We start from the raw sequence: 16,160 nt of genomic DNA, 5'->3' as shown, positions 1-16,160 counted from the left end.
TTTGAAAAAGAAAAGGTCTTGATAGTGTTTTTTTATTAAAACAAAATTATGAATGGCCAGTATCTCATCCTCTTGTGCATGGGCATGCAATCTATTTGAAATCGTTTACCGAGTCATACGCCATGCGTATTATTTTTTCTTCCGGTTTAACGACCGGGGCTCCTCAGGGAAATTGCATTTTAGAAATTGTATTTTAAAAAACGCACACTAGCAGAAATCTGTTAATATAACAGGATAAAAACAATACAGGTACATTATTAAAAATTATTGAAGATATATGTATCTGGCTTGGAACGGGGAGGAAAAGTATTTAATTTCGTGTTTTAAAAGGAATCGGCGGAATTTCCGTCAATCGTGCTTAGTCGTTGTGAACATGTGTACGTACAGCTAATAAAGCAAAATTATAAATGTTGTCAGTCTCTGTAAGAATCAGGCAGTAGATAAAACATGGTATAAAAACATCATTTTGATAGAGCAATTTGACTATTTGCACCATCAGAATCAAGGAAAACAGACAAGGTTTTCCATATCATGTGACCAACTGAGTTACAATTTCAATGAAATGCACTGAAAATTAACATTGCAAAAACAGATAACGCTGTCAAAAACTTCATTTCTGTAAAAGTTTATTGAGAAATTTCTGAACAAACTCAATGATGAAATAATGGTCTTTTCAATTAGAAAAAGCATCCTTAAGTGGTATTTTATTGTTAGATCAGTGGGGTTTTGACATGCATGTTTCTGATGTTTCCGTTTTGCCTGAATCTTACAAACACTTACATTTAAGGATGTAAGATAAATTGCATTAATTGATATTTTCATGAAATGTCTTTTCTTTCTTCTAAAATGCATTTTATTGGCATGATATCCAAGTAATGTGAATGTCAATTACAAGATTAATTTGATAACAATTATAAATATAACACAAATGGGAAATTACAATTAAAAATTTAATGTTTCTTTTGTTATATTATATTGGTGTGTTAAAGCCTTGACTGTATTTCTTAAATGTGCGACTGGTCAGCACTTCTATCTGCCGATTAAACACGAAAAATTAAATATTCATTTCTTACATTAACACTTGATGCGTTACTCTTATTTCATGTCATTTTATTATAAGAAGTGCATACATGTAGAAAGTAAGGATACAAAGTGATCAGTATCAGTAATCAACTAAGCTGTGGGCGTGGCCTATATAAATTACAATAAGACCCATAAAACATTATCTATCAAGTCAACTATCCACTGGAAGTAGCGTATTTAAATGGTATGCATAGTAACTATAATTATTTGTGGACAATACATATATTAACATACTTACGAACAAATAAAGCGAATGTATATTCACCTGCACATACGTCACAGATAGAAGGGTTGGTCGAAAAGGTTTCTAGAAAACAACAGAAAATTTAACACTGTTAAAATATGGAACTCTCGTGTTGAGATATATATATATATCAGTACATGTATGAGGTTTAAACTTACCACAAAGAGAAAGAGTAAATCAAGGGAACCAAGGTTATAGCGGTAATCAAAAGAATGTAATCCAGGGACAAATATACCAGACATGGAAAACAGACGACACAACAAAGAACATAAAGCAGCTAAAATCATACATACAAAGTAACAAAAGCAAATGAGCAACTCGGACTCCACTAAACACTGGGAACATGGACCAGATGCAACGGTAGGGTAGAAATAAAGGAAAATACAGGAAAACTATTAATTTGTTATAAATTGAAAGCTTGAAATTTTGAATCTTTTTGTTAATCAAGTCAGAGATAAGTTCTTGAAATCAGTAATATGTTTGTATCATATTCAATTTCACCAAACCCTTTCAAGCTTCCATTTGCAACAGAGTGAAATAAATCCAAGTTACTTTGATGCTTACATGAGATTGATATAAGAAGCCTGAATACAAACGTTTCAATGATTTGTAAGAGTTGTGTCCTTTACCGTAGGCCTGCCTCCTTAAACGAACAGTTCGAGTAACAAATTATATTTTAGGGGAATATACATAATGCATCCTTAGTGGAGAAGAAAAAGTAGAAATAAACGTCCAATATTGGTGGATGACATTTTGTTAAATGGGATTCTTTCAAAGACTATAGCAATGTTCTTTTTTTATAATATAGTTTTGAAAATACATTACATTTGATCACTCAAAAGTTTAACAGATTACTGAAAATATTGTTTTATATATATTTTTTGGATACTTATTTTGGCGTTTCATAATCATGGTAATATCAACAACTTTAATTCACTGCAATATTTTCTCAGAATCTGATGAAAATGTATGAAAAGGGAAGGGACATTTCATGGCGTTCCGTTTTACGTGTTATTATCTAATTTGGAAATTAGTAAAATGAAATTGTTCACGAAAATAAGTTAATTCAAAGAAAAGCAGGTGTTGCAACTGAGAAAGGGGAAATTGTATATGGGAATGGGGTCATATATATATATATGACGCTCCTTCCATTTAAATATGGTTCTATGGCGCGATTCATCATATATCAAGGTAATGAATGTATCTGCTATTTTGTTCTGAAGTAGAACTAAACCAAATTTATTTTGCCCTTTTATTGTCAATACAGTTTTTAGGCCTACTGAATGACTTCTAAAAAGAAATCTTTGGATTTGATAAATGCATGAATCACTAATCATAAGTTTCTACCCGGTTTTAAGGTCAGGTGTGTATACTGGTATATATTGGTATCACGTACGTGTTGGTGCAAAATAAATCATTACAACATTGGTGTTTGGATCGACGACTGTATCCTTAAAACATTGGTATCGGCTTCCGACCCTGAAAAATTCGAGGAGACATTATGTAGTAGAACCTGTCTCAATCATACATCTTTCAAGTTTGATTAATTTTAGACTGTTGTAGTGTTTATACATGTTTATAATTTTTTGTCTTTGAAGTTAAGATGATATTAAACTTTAATGCGTCAAAGCTTATTGCCGTAAAGCCGTTACAGACAATGTCACATGTCGCAGTTATCCTATCAGACAATGTCACATTTCGCAGTTATCTTAACGAATTTAAGGACGTGAATAATCGAACAATAAGAAATAACTTCACATGAGTAAGAACTCAAAAATTGAACTTAAATCTTATATGATGTATCTTGTGAAATCTGTCTAAACCAAACCCTGAATAATCTGAAAACCTGTCTGAACCAAACATTTGTAAAATAGCTTTATAGCTTTTTGAACCTTGATAAGGAAAACTCCTGTCTAAGCCAAAAAAAGAATGTTATTTAAAGTCCTAAAAGGGTTTATTTTGACAGCTTTCATTCTGCTAACATAGCATAGGAACAATGGAATCAAAACTAATGTTTATTTGCCAGAATAACAAAAAGTCCAAGCATACCTTAAAACATGTTATGTCCAAATTAATTACCTAAAAACCAGAAACGGTCCTGATCTAGCATAACATTCTCTATCCTCTATGAATCTGTTACCCTCATACACTTGAAGTACTGATGTATTTGTACAACCAAATACAAAGTTTCTAGTTCCATCTGTGAACGTTCCACGATTAACCCTTGAACAAGGGTGACTGCACAAGGAGTTAGCTGTAACATTGTATTGCGGAATTAGTAATTACATCAAAAAGAGAAAAAAACATTGATGTATTTGTTCACACTTGAACTGGAGGATGAAGAAAGAGATTAAATGAAGGCTTGCGAAAATCATGGCATAATATTAATCATTATTTTTTTTATTCAAATTAATATTGTGTATGTTTTCGTTTCATAAATAGGTCCAAGTGCGTATCATTTATGTAAGAGTCGAAACTGAAACATTTTTTGACTGTAGATTTTTTACTTTTGGTTCAGACACAAAGTCGATTTACCCAAGATAAAGAAAAACTAATATCAATGACTTTGTATTGTATGTATTGATTCAACAGGTTTCTGTTATATTCTCGGTTAGATTTCTGGTATATTCTGGGTTAGGTTGCACTCTCATATAACATAAAACTCACAAGATCAAATCAGCGTCATATTATTTTGGCTTAAACACCAACGATTTTGTATACGACCTGTTGTAATATTTAAGGAATAAATATGACAGTGGTAAATTTAATTTCAAACTATTGGGAAAATTGAAGGCCTTGAACATACCTCCTTTACAGTACTTTTGGAACATAACAGAACAGAACCGAATGCAACATTTTTGTTTGAATAAAAGGAAAAGTCATTAGACCGTTTTGTGGTAAGTAGCTCAATATACACTTTCGCGAGGTAGGGTTGGAGTAGATCAAAAGAAATTTCCTGGCGGAAGTGTCTATTGAGCACGATCTACGCATGCTCATCGACTATCTGACAGTAAACACAAATGAGTCTATAGGTACACACCGAATCGTGGGTATATATTGTAAATCAAAGTTTGATTTGCCTTCAAAGATTTATGACTCCCCTGTTTCAAAGTTCAAAGGGATAAAACTCAAAATTATGTGGATCATATATTCCCTTATATGAACAATTATATATACTGTCCCACATTTAACTATATAAAAAATATCATGCAATTTGATGCAGTAATTTTCGAGGTTTTGCGCTTCTCGAATGTTACAGACAGATACACATACAGATTGATGTGGAGGGAGTAGTAAATAATACTTACCAACGTGAAACAACGTAAAGAAGAGAACGGCTATGTATACAATATCTTTCATATTCCTTTTTTGATTGGCTTATCTACAGCACAAATGAGTTATTCATATTAGCAAGATTTCTTGTAAAAATCACTTGAAAATATTTCCGCTGAATAGCTGATGAATTATTGATATTATACTAAATAACCGAAGTAAAACGCCACTTCTTCCAGTTATACAATTTACGCAATTTCATCTATAATAGTATAAAGAAAACCAATACATTATAAACAATTTCAAATTCTTTAAAAGCTTGTTTCGGTAAACCAGACAAGAAAACGACGGTCAAACTTTAAAACTATTCTGAAAAGGATAAAACGAAAATTGAGAATGTTACTTTTCAGATTAGTCATGGCATTCGCCGGGAATAAATAATGGGTTTCATTACTTACACAATCAAACATCTGAAGACGTAAAAAAAGAAACAAAAAGGATATTTTTAGTACCCTAATGAGGGTGAACTGTCAATAGAAATGACGTGCGCTGGCGTCTAGAAGCATTTTCCCGCGGTTAGAATAACAATATCTAAATATCTAAACTAATGACTTCTTTGATGCAAACTTGCTCACCGAATGATGGCCGTCGTCATAACACAATACGCATGCACAGACAAACGCTCAATGAATGTGGAAAATACAAACCGAGGAATAACCTTTCGGCATAACTGAAGTTCCAAATCATTTTTATTTCTTTTTATTATCCGTCCCTATCTGGTCCAAAATCTTATTGAGACGTTCTGTTTTTGTAACTGTATCATGAAGAACGTTCAAAAGTCTTTCATCTGTTTGGAAATATTTGTTCTATATATTGGTCCAGTAACTTGGACAGGGACTGATTTCCTTCTGTTCCAAAGAAACGCTTGATAGGCTTTGGTGAAATTGAATATAATACAAACATTTCACTGATTCCAAGAGTTGTCCCTTAATCTAGGTCTACCTCCTTAAATGTTTTGTTTATTTAACTTTTACATTATGTGTGTTATTATCCAATTTGAGACCAGTCCCTTTTAGATACTTTTTTTTAAATATGAAAATAATAATATGTGGGTTTTACGTTCCAGCTCAATGGACACTTTGCTTCCGGTTAAAACTAACTCTAAGGGTTTTTCTAGAAAACCAACGACGTAAGATAAATGTCATTTCCGTGTAATTATACATAAAATTACACAGTTTAAGAATAGTACATTGAAGTGAAAGATTGCCTAAATAACATTGTTTATGTTTTGGTTTTGTGGCCTACCACATTTATAAAGTACAGGTTATTCTAAAGGTGAACTTATATGTTTTTGTCAGCTTTATTGGAGATGCAAATTAATATATAGACAATTATTTAAGTCCTCGTCAAATAATACTCAAGCCGTCAGATTTAAATTGAAAGTACAAATATCAGATTACTGTCACCTACCAATATTTAAGTTAATGACATTATAGTTCCAATTAATATAAGACTTACAACTACAAAAAATCGTTATTGTAAAATTAGTCGTAAGTTATTACTTTATAATAGGACACAATATGGTAACGTCATTACTAAAGACTTATCTTCCGATTTTTGTGAAAAGAACTGTAGACATGATCGATGGTATCGGTGATTCTTTGGGTTGCACTTGAGATAAGAAAGCTATAAATGATGCATGAATTTGATACTTCTTAAGAGTCATTGTTCTCGTTTTGATTGCTTCAAGTGAGAGAAGAATGTAAGATTTTGTCAAAAAGGAAGTTCTGTGTTCTGACAGGATTTTTGTTATGTAAAATATTCAATGGGATTTTCAACACAAGTCAATGACAAACAAAAAACAGCTGTGTAGTCCAAATCTCGTGTCTACAATTCTTTTGGAAGTCATATTACTACAAATGTTTATTTAGTTTAAATTCGGGAGATTTTGTTTTTCTGTCCACATAATATTTTTCGGTGCTCCAAAATCTACAATAGTGAAATTACAATTGGATTTAACATGATTTAACTGCTTGTTTTTAAGTGTCAAATGGCAAAATGGGAAAAACCAGAAACATGCAATTTTAAAACCAAACTATCTGACATTATAATTTCATCCGAGAATGCTTCCTTTATTTCATAAACATTGTTTTATGTCTGTATCAGAAACTGATCCATAGTATATTAGAAATATGAGTTGTTTACCCTACTGGTGCACCTGGTCCATGCTCCCAGTTTTTAGTGGTGTCCAAGCTTGTTACTTTGTATGTATGATTTAAGTTACTTCATGTTCTTTGTTGTGTATGTCTGTTTTCTACGTCTGGTCTTTGTACCTAGATTACATTCTTTTGATTACCAGTATAACCTTGGTTCCCTTGATTACTCTTTGATTACCGGTAAAACCTTGGTTCCCTTGATTACTCCTTGATTATCGGTATAACCTTGGTTCCCTTGATTACTCCTTGATTACCGGTATAACCTTGGTTCCCTTGATTACTCTTTGATTACCGGTATAACCTTTGTTACTTTGATTACTCTTAACAGAATTGTATGCCTATTGTTTGATTTCTGTATCAGAAACTGATCAATAGTATATTATATTGTATAAATATATTATAAATATGAGTTTTTTTGACAGAGTTGTATGCCCTAGACAATGTAACTCTGTCAAAATAAATTTGAAAAACTTGAATTTTTTCCTTGATTCTGATGGTTTTATTTTGTTGATATAGTTAAAAATACATATGAAAGACAACACCATACATGTCAAAGAGTAACCAAGGGAATCATGATTATAGCGGTAATAAAAAGAATGAAATCCATGTAAGAGAATCTGTAACACATCTTATCATAATACAGAGTAAAAGGAAATAACGAAATTACTAAACTGATAAACTCCAATCAAAAGGAGTGGTAAAAAAGAAGGTACATCAAAAATGCCAACATCTTGGCAAAAACTGAAAGGTTAATAACAACGGCAATGTTCCTGACATAAAACAAAGTATTATTGGGAACATAATAATAATAATAATAATAATAATAATAATAATTTCACGCAAGCACGCATGTGTAAATATATTATGAATTCAAAAATGCATCTAAATAAAAGTATTACTTACGATGCAAAATGATCCAAGAAGTTTTCCTAGAAAGTACACAACGTAAAGTTACAGTGTTTTTCTTGCTTATGACGTGGTCGAACATTGACTTTGATTGTTTTCTACAGTGTAAACGTATGACAGTTTGCATAAATTTAATAGTTGTCATTTTGTTAGTGGTTACCCACACTTAAAAACCAGCGACATTTTTTCTTAATCATTAAAATGGTTAGCTGATCAATAAAGAACGAGAATAGTTGTATGCATAAAAATGAATTGTTTGTTACTTTTGTCAACTTTAATAAATTACATCATGCTCATAACACATTCATAAACTTAAAGTACTTCTCTGTTTAAGAATCGGGCAATTTTTGTGAATAAGGTGTGACACATGAAAAGAAAATTAACAAAGTATATAAACCTCATAACCTTCAGAAATAACCATTAATGTGTTTTTAACGTTTGCCCTTTGAAGATATTGATAGTAAAGAAAAATTGTTTTAAAAAGTTACAGATGTTCAGGATTAATTTAGATAAATTTATGATTTATAGATGTTTTCTATTAAGGAAAAAAGATTAACTTGAGAAAATGATGTCCCATCCATTGCCTGTTTCTTACACACCACGATACTTATTATATAATAAGTAAGAGTAATCAAGGGAACCATATTTCAAGCGGAAATCAAAGAATGTAATTCAGGGACAAAGACCAGACATGGAAAACAGACAAACACAACAAAAGAACATAAAGTAACTACAATAATACATACAAAGAAACAAAAGAATATAAACAACTCAGACTCCACTAAAAACTGTGGGCTTGGACCAGGGGCACCGATGGGGTAAGTGTCCTTTGCTTTTCTATAAACACCCGACGAGTTGCTCATAAAAAGTCCGGGGTAGACGAAAGTGGAGAGGAAAAATATGACAAGTTGAACACCATAACAATCCACGAGTTCATGATGACGACCATAAAACTTCTGTAGTGATGAGTTCAATCTTGTAGCAACATAACTCTGTTCCAGAGGCCTTATTGTAAGAAGTCTAGCGCGATACAAAAGGTCTGAGTATGAGTTGTGATATGAAAACTCCACACGCAGGTGCTGAAGTGATGTTACCACAGACGAAAGGAAAGTTGACAATTCTGAATAAAAAGTCATCACGTTTGTCGATCTCCAATTTAAGGTCAAGATATGAGGCTGACTTCACAGTGTCTGCAGTATCCTTTGTCTCAAGTTCTTGGGGTAGATGCGATGTATCAAATCCCCCAAACTAGGATTGTTTCACGATAACACGTCATCATAATACCCGAAACTGAGATTAAAGGATCTAGCTAAACGATGTCCTTTCTTTCGGGAGAGATTAGCTATAAAGTCAGCCTCATAAGAGTAAAGGACAGGTCAACATGTAGGGGAGCACAATGTGTTCCCATTGGAATGTCGACCGTTGTTTAAAGATAATACGTCATCTATATAACGGAAACTGAGGTTAAATGATCTAGCTAAACGATATTCTTTCTTTCGGATCAGATCAGCTATAAAGTCAGCCTCATAAGGGTGAAGGAGTAGGTCAGCAAGTAGAGCACAATTTGTTCCAATGGAATGCCGACCGTTTGTTGAAAGACCCGTCCACCACACAGGACAAATATGTTATCGATAAAATAAACAAAAAGCATCTGGAAAACATCTTCTTCTGTATATATGGAAGATGATTTGGGCTTACCTTTTACAAAGTATGAAGAATCTTTACCAAGAAATATATATTTGTATCTAGTTGTACCATCTTTTTTGGTGAAACAACAATATATATAGAGAGTCGGGATTTTGACTGAGTATGGGGAATAGAAGTATACAGTGTTGAAAATCGTAGGTTTAATGCTATTATATTGTAATAATGTTCTTGAATCTAAGTACAGGGATGAGGATGTTCAGTCTTTTAAAGTCTACGATTTTCAATATACCGTGGATTGTAGTCAACAAGCAATGACTTCAAACAATGATTGATTGATTGATTGTTAGAGTTTAACGCCCGAGCAGCAATATTTCAGCTATATTCAGGCGATGAACATGACGTGGATGATAAAATGAACATGAAATGATAGTGACATTAAAAATGGGATGGGACACAAGGATAATAGGGTCGACAAATTTAGATTGCTACTGGAAATAGGGAGAGGTGGGTAGGGTCAAGCAATTAAGCCTCCTGTGGCGGAGCCCTATGGTTTCTACTCTAGGAGAATACCACGTGCGAGGAACATGGCATCTTTCTCAACACGGTGCACCACTATGGTTACCGGTCTGGTTTTCCGTATTATAGCCTGACAACCCCAGCATGTAACACGCCAGGGATACCCCATTCCACCACACAATCCAGTTGATCTGTTGGCAGAGCGCCCTACCCCAAGCTAATGTTCTGAACACTATTTAGTTGCCTTTTACGACAAGCTTAGCGCTGCTGTAGGCCTTTTCTTTTGACACCCGGAACTGCACGGGAGCACTACTTCAAACAAGAGTTTACTTAAATTCGGGAAGAAATAAGGAATCGGTTGTTTATATCCTTTTTGTTAGAATTCTAGCGCGAATCAAACAGTCTGCGTAGTTTCGGCAAGCTCTGGCATAACGTATCAAAAATTTATATACTTGATATATCTTTATGTCAATACATTTATATTGTTACGATATATCAATATAAAAACAACATTACATTATGTTGACACAATTATATCCCTGTATTAATAGGATATTTTTGTTTTGATTTATCCAACTGGTATAACTGTATGTCATGTTTTCATCGCAAAATATAATTTCATTTCGATATCTTATATTTCAACAATATTTCGATATCTTATAATTCAACATTATTTCGATATCTTATATTTCAACATTATTTCGCTATCTTATATTTCAACAATATTTCGATATTTTATATTTCAACATTATTTCGATATCTTATATTTCAACATTATTATTTCGACAAAATATAATAATATCGAGATAACTATGTATTTCATTTTTTGACATTCATGCTTGCCGTACTAAAACCTTTAAGCACAAAATTAAAACTAACAATTAAAAAATAATGTTGATTATTTATTACATAAGAATATAAATTGAGAAGCACTCTAGGTATGAATCATGCAAAATGTGATTCATTGGTAAAAAGCCTTCATATTTTTATTTGTGGTATTTTGTTTGAATTGAGATAGTAAACAGAAATTAGCATTCAGTTTTTCATATTACCTGTGTTTTAAGGAGATAAAAAATATGTAGAGCGCACTGTAGATTTCAAAATTAAGAGAGATAACTGTAAGTGTCACTCAAATACAATAGCATTTGTTGGATTGTCCATGTTGAATGTCTCCTAAGAGCAAGCAGATTTGAATGTAAAATTACACATTTCATAATAAAGACATATAAAACAACTTAATTACAAAAATAAAAATATGAAGCCTCATTTGGAGTGTACCACAGCCTCATTTGGAATGTATCACATTTTTTCAGATTTTTGCATGATTCTTACATATACAGCTACTAAACATGGGGACTAAATTTGTTCTTTGATAGTGGAATTATTCATAAACTATAAATCAAGTACATGTAGTCCAATATTTTGATGAATTACCGAGACACTTTTGACAGGAGCATACGAGATAACATGTATAATTTAAAACAGAACTATGATTGTAGATAAGAATACCAAGTGCACAATAAATATCATGAATCAATTTGTAAACATTCTTATATAATATACTGAAGTGTGTCGTAAATACAGACAATCTTCTCTGCGGGATAAATAATTCCGGGTTTATCAATTACAATCTGTCCAGATCACCCCTTGAATATGGAACAAATGGTATAGTGGCTATATGGTATTCAAGTTTTTAAAGGAAAAACAAAAACATAACGTAGCACGCGTTTTCGTGGTAGGCATATCTCAACTCGTTCACAATGTTAATATCGGTAGCAAAAAATATTGCATAACACATATACACCATTTTAATGAAGGCAAGCTAACGATAGGAAATCCAACCATACAGTGGAGGTCGTAACTTTTGATACGAACAGGTTTCCTATTTTTTCGACACACTGAAAAAATGGAAAGTCCAGCAAAACATTTAATTAATATTGTACAACAAAATTTCCCACAATGTATGCCTTATCAATATGAGGCCACACACCAAATTTGAAATCAATTCGTTTATTGGTAGAGTGTAATCAAGGGAACCAAAATTATAGCAGTAATCAAAAGAGTGCAATCCAGGGACAAAGACCAGACATGGAAAACAGACATACACAACAAAGAACATAGAGTAACTAAAATCACACATACAAAGTAACAAAAGCAAATGAGCAACTCGGACTTAATTAAAGACTGGGAGCATGGACCAGCTAAGACAATGCCGACGAAATTCGGACGCATGAACGGAATGACAGAATGAGAAGGAAGTGATTGCATCAATGTAGCTACTCCATGAGTAGTGGTATAACAAGTGCAGATTGATAACGACCATGTTGAGGCGTTTATGCCTGTGGACCGCCTTGAATGGCGTAATTCTGTCCGTGTGTCCGCTTGTCTGTCATTCTGTAGTGTTATGAAGAAAAAAAGGACTACTCGACTATTTACTAAACAACGGTAGGATTCCAGAGGTGCTCCGGGCTATTATTTGCTCAATTTCTTGCCTAAAGTTTGTACGAAAGCGGGGTTTTGACCCTTGGAAACCCTCAACCACCCTGGATTCGCCACTGTTTGATCTTGTAAGAAGGAAATTTCATATTATACTTTTGATTTTGATTTCAAGCTGTAATGTCATAAAAAAGGTAACTATAAAATATACTGCATTACAGGTGTATGATGCTAAACTGAATGTAAATATTAATAGTGCGAAACAAAATTTGTATTCATCAAGAAGTCAAACGGTCATGATTATCTATATCCAAAACACATATATCTTAATGGTTTTGTCATTATTCTCGACTCTTAATAAGAATGATAAACTAACTCCTTTATCAATTTGTACTTGTTTAATGCATGGTCTTCAAAGCCAGGACAATAAAATGCATCAGAGTTTTAAAGATGAATATCCATTGATATACTGTTCGACTTTAGTATCCAGAGTAGCCATTATTTATATAGTATTGTCTGCCTGAAATGTAAACTATTCTTTTATCATCTAGATAGCAGTGAATCACAGAATGTTACAAGTGAACACATTTTCGATAATTCACACTGTAAAATAAATAAATTCGTAAATTTCACTCTTGCACTTTCACCCGCAAAAACGTCGCAGCATGATATAAATACGCCGTTCACAAAATTTTATTTTTTTGTTGAAAATAGCAAAGAATAATGTAGAAAATCTACATAATAAATAAGATAATTATCATGTAATCGTGAATAAACAAAATACGATCACTCGTGCCGAGAATACACTAAGATGTAACTCTTGCGCGGAACAAGTTCCACCCAATCGTTAAATCTAGGCGTTTCTCGGCACTCGTGATTATAATTTTGGTTATTCCCTCTTCAATAAATTATCCAACTATTAAACAAATAGAAGATGGCTGTCATGGTCATCTGTATACACAACTACATCTGATAGTCATATCATGTTTGATGCAAACATATAAGTCAGGCATGCACGTGAAATGTATAATATATATATACAAACGTCTCAGAGTGTGACGACTCTATTCACTACACTGCTTCATCGGATCAAATTGATACAGGGAAGGTATGTAAACGTATAGAAAGGTCTGAAAAATTCCCAACGATGTTAGAACTGTCAAATTTACAATGCAAATTTTTGGTCGTTCCCTCCGCGGGACTCGAACTCGTACCGCTGTGACATCTATGGCAACACCGCCTGCACAAAGTCCAGCGCCCTAGACCACTCGGCCAGCTAGGCTATATAAAAATATAGCTTTCGCTGGCCGGGTAATTCCTCCTCGTAGGATTAATCTAGGGCTGTAACTTAGTACACGATGTATGGTAGTACGGGACAGTTCATTTAGATGTTATTATGTAGGATAGAGGATCAAATTAATGATGCATGTCACAACAAATCAATATTACACAAACGTCTCAGAATGTGACGACTCTATTCACTACACTGCTCCATCGGATCAAATTGATACAGGGAAGTTATGTAAACGTATAGAAAGGTCTGAAAAATTCCCAACGATGTTAGAACTGTCAAATTTGCGATGCAAATTTATGGTCGATCCCTCCATCGTTGGGAATTTTTCAGACCTTTCTATATATACATATATATATATAATCAAGTCTAGAATCGATGCGAGGTTGCAAATTTGGTCGCTCCCTCAACGGGATTCAACCCCTTCTCTTCTTTGACATGTATGGCAACACCGTCTGCACTAAGTCCAACACCCTAGGCCACTCGGCCAACTTGACTGTATAAAAATATAGCTTTCGTTAACCGGGTGATACTTCCTCGTAAGTAAATCTAGAGCGCCAACATTAGCACATGAATAGGACAACCTCTGATGATATCGAGTATGACATAAAAGTACACATGTATCTATAATATGTAAAATTCGGCAAGTTAGTACATATACAGTGTAGATATGATAGTCACATCATGAGAAAAATACGTGAATTTCATCATATGGTAATGATTTCACACTCTATTCACGTAGTAAAGATTTGTGTAGTGACGTTTTTAGTCCTGTATTTTTTGTAACTTTCCTTGTATATTTTTTAGATATACAACTGAAGGATACATATAGTAATAAAATTTCCAAACTAATAAAATCTAAGCAATAGTCTAAATCATAGGAAGAAATAAAAAAGATAATTCGTATAACAAATGTCAACTTCATTGTAAAAAACAGAAACTTTAAAACCTGACTCCGATGGATATTGTAAATTAAACCACCGTTTATAGCAGCCTAAATTTCTCACTGGGGTTAGTTATTTCCGATATATTACTTCATACATAGTAAATCTGATAGAGAAGAAGGAAATGTTTGTTACCCCTATAATAAGATTTTACACTTTTAAAGATGTTCGTTGCTCTGTTTAAGAATATCAAGTATTTCAAAGGGGATTGCACTCCTCTCACTAGAATAATATCAAAAGAAACCAATGATAGGTCAGTTTGCTCGTTTTTCAGCTATGAGCATTTGAAATTAAGGCATGAAATGGATTTCTCTTAATTTTTCATAGGTTTTCTCGTTGTAGGTTTTATTTAGTTAAAACTTTGAATAGAATATAAAGGATTTCATAACAATTTCCCCAATAATACTTTAAGGTGTCTTTACTGAAATTATGAAAGGAAAATTGGTGGTCACTGGGCAAAACAAAACAATGCTATGAAATGGATAAAACCAGAGAAGTAAAACACCTGAACAAAATGACTGAACATGAGCAGCAAACATCTGCAACTCATTTCTGTATAAGCCTCTGACAATGACGCATAATTATTACCAGACTTAACCAGGCTTTTTCTTTACTAAATAATATACCTCCGGATGGTCGCCTGTTAGATTGCTGAGCTGGACGTTGTGATATGACAGTTCTAGACATCTGTATTGTTGGCGGTGCATGTCTGCCAGTCCGATGGGAAACCAGACACCTAGGCTGTTCTACAATGCGTGTGTTTGTCTGTTAAAAAAAGGATAGAATCAGACATGAAAGCTCCCGTGTCAAAGAATGCTAGAATACCTTCTAAAACACCATCATCAATATTACGGTTTCAGTGTCTTAACTTTCCATTTTATGAATATGATAGTGTTTTTCTCACTAACACTAACGATCCTTTAGATTTACCAATTTGATTTGATCGGAACTATGCAAACACTGGTATGGCCCCTTTTTTAAAGGGAAACAAAAAGAATTCCCAGGCAACCATTGCGAAAAAAAAAGTAAAGAAATAAATATAAATTTATACACAAAATGCCAAAAGTGTATAGCAATATATATATTTCAAGGCAGGTTGAAAATAAAGGAAGACAATATCTGTATGGATTTTTGAATATAGTGATCGTACATTGCATCAAGCAACACATTGAACAGGAGCTTTCGACATTTTATGTTGGATAGACAGACAGATAGTTGAACAGACTGATACCAGTACCCTAAAGTTTGTTTGAAGGCACAATAAGAAGATAAGAAGAATGTTTTAGGGACATTCAACTCTACAAAAGAATTTCTATTTTTATTACTCACTGGTCTAGAATTATGATTTCGACGTCTTGATTTTAGTAAACAGCAAATGATGATGATAGCAACAACAATAAGTAACAATCCTCCTGCTCCGGCAGCCACAGGCATTACCCATTCTGAATAAGGTAATTTGACATTGTAAGACGTATTCTAATTGGCTGGAACCATCGCTTTTCATGTACATAACATTTCGTCTGCTTTTATGACGTCATGCGTCTTATTTTTACACAAACGAAAACATTGTTTTGACTTAAGTTATAACGTATAAAGAAACACTT

General features: G+C 33.2%; 1 protein-coding gene across 6 annotated transcripts in view; it reads right to left on the bottom strand.

Annotated features, from left to right (window-relative positions):
- Nucleotides 1-3,441: 3,441 nt before the first annotated feature.
- Nucleotides 3,442-16,160, bottom strand: part of LOC148600579 (uncharacterized) — a 36,371-nt gene continuing 23,652 nt past the window's right edge. For 3 of the 6 annotated variants that reach the window (XM_088558694.1, XM_088558689.1, XM_088558690.1), the window contains 5 exons: nucleotides 15,886-15,998; nucleotides 15,183-15,321; nucleotides 7,720-7,745; nucleotides 4,636-4,709; nucleotides 3,442-3,581 (listed from right to left, as the gene is read on the bottom strand). In XM_088558694.1, the coding sequence (XP_088414820.1) occupies nucleotides 3,578-3,581; nucleotides 4,636-4,709; nucleotides 7,720-7,745; nucleotides 15,183-15,321; nucleotides 15,886-15,998 (356 nt within the window). In that variant the 3' untranslated portion in view covers nucleotides 3,442-3,577. Of the gene's footprint in view, nucleotides 3,582-4,635; nucleotides 4,710-5,636; nucleotides 5,774-7,719; nucleotides 7,746-10,883; nucleotides 12,842-15,182; nucleotides 15,322-15,885; nucleotides 15,999-16,160 lie in introns of those variants that run through there. The other 3 variants (XM_088558691.1, XM_088558693.1, XM_088558692.1) reach the window with 2 other exon arrangements.

The sequence above is a fragment of the Perna viridis genome, chromosome 13 (assembly GCF_037379345.1).
Source record: "Perna viridis isolate PV_CMFRI_1.1 ecotype Kerala chromosome 13, ASM3737934v1, whole genome shotgun sequence".
Classification (NCBI taxonomy): domain Eukaryota; kingdom Metazoa; phylum Mollusca; class Bivalvia; order Mytilida; family Mytilidae; genus Perna; species Perna viridis.
Note: the sequence above shows the minus strand (reverse complement) of the source record. Positions and strands in the feature narration are given on the sequence as shown.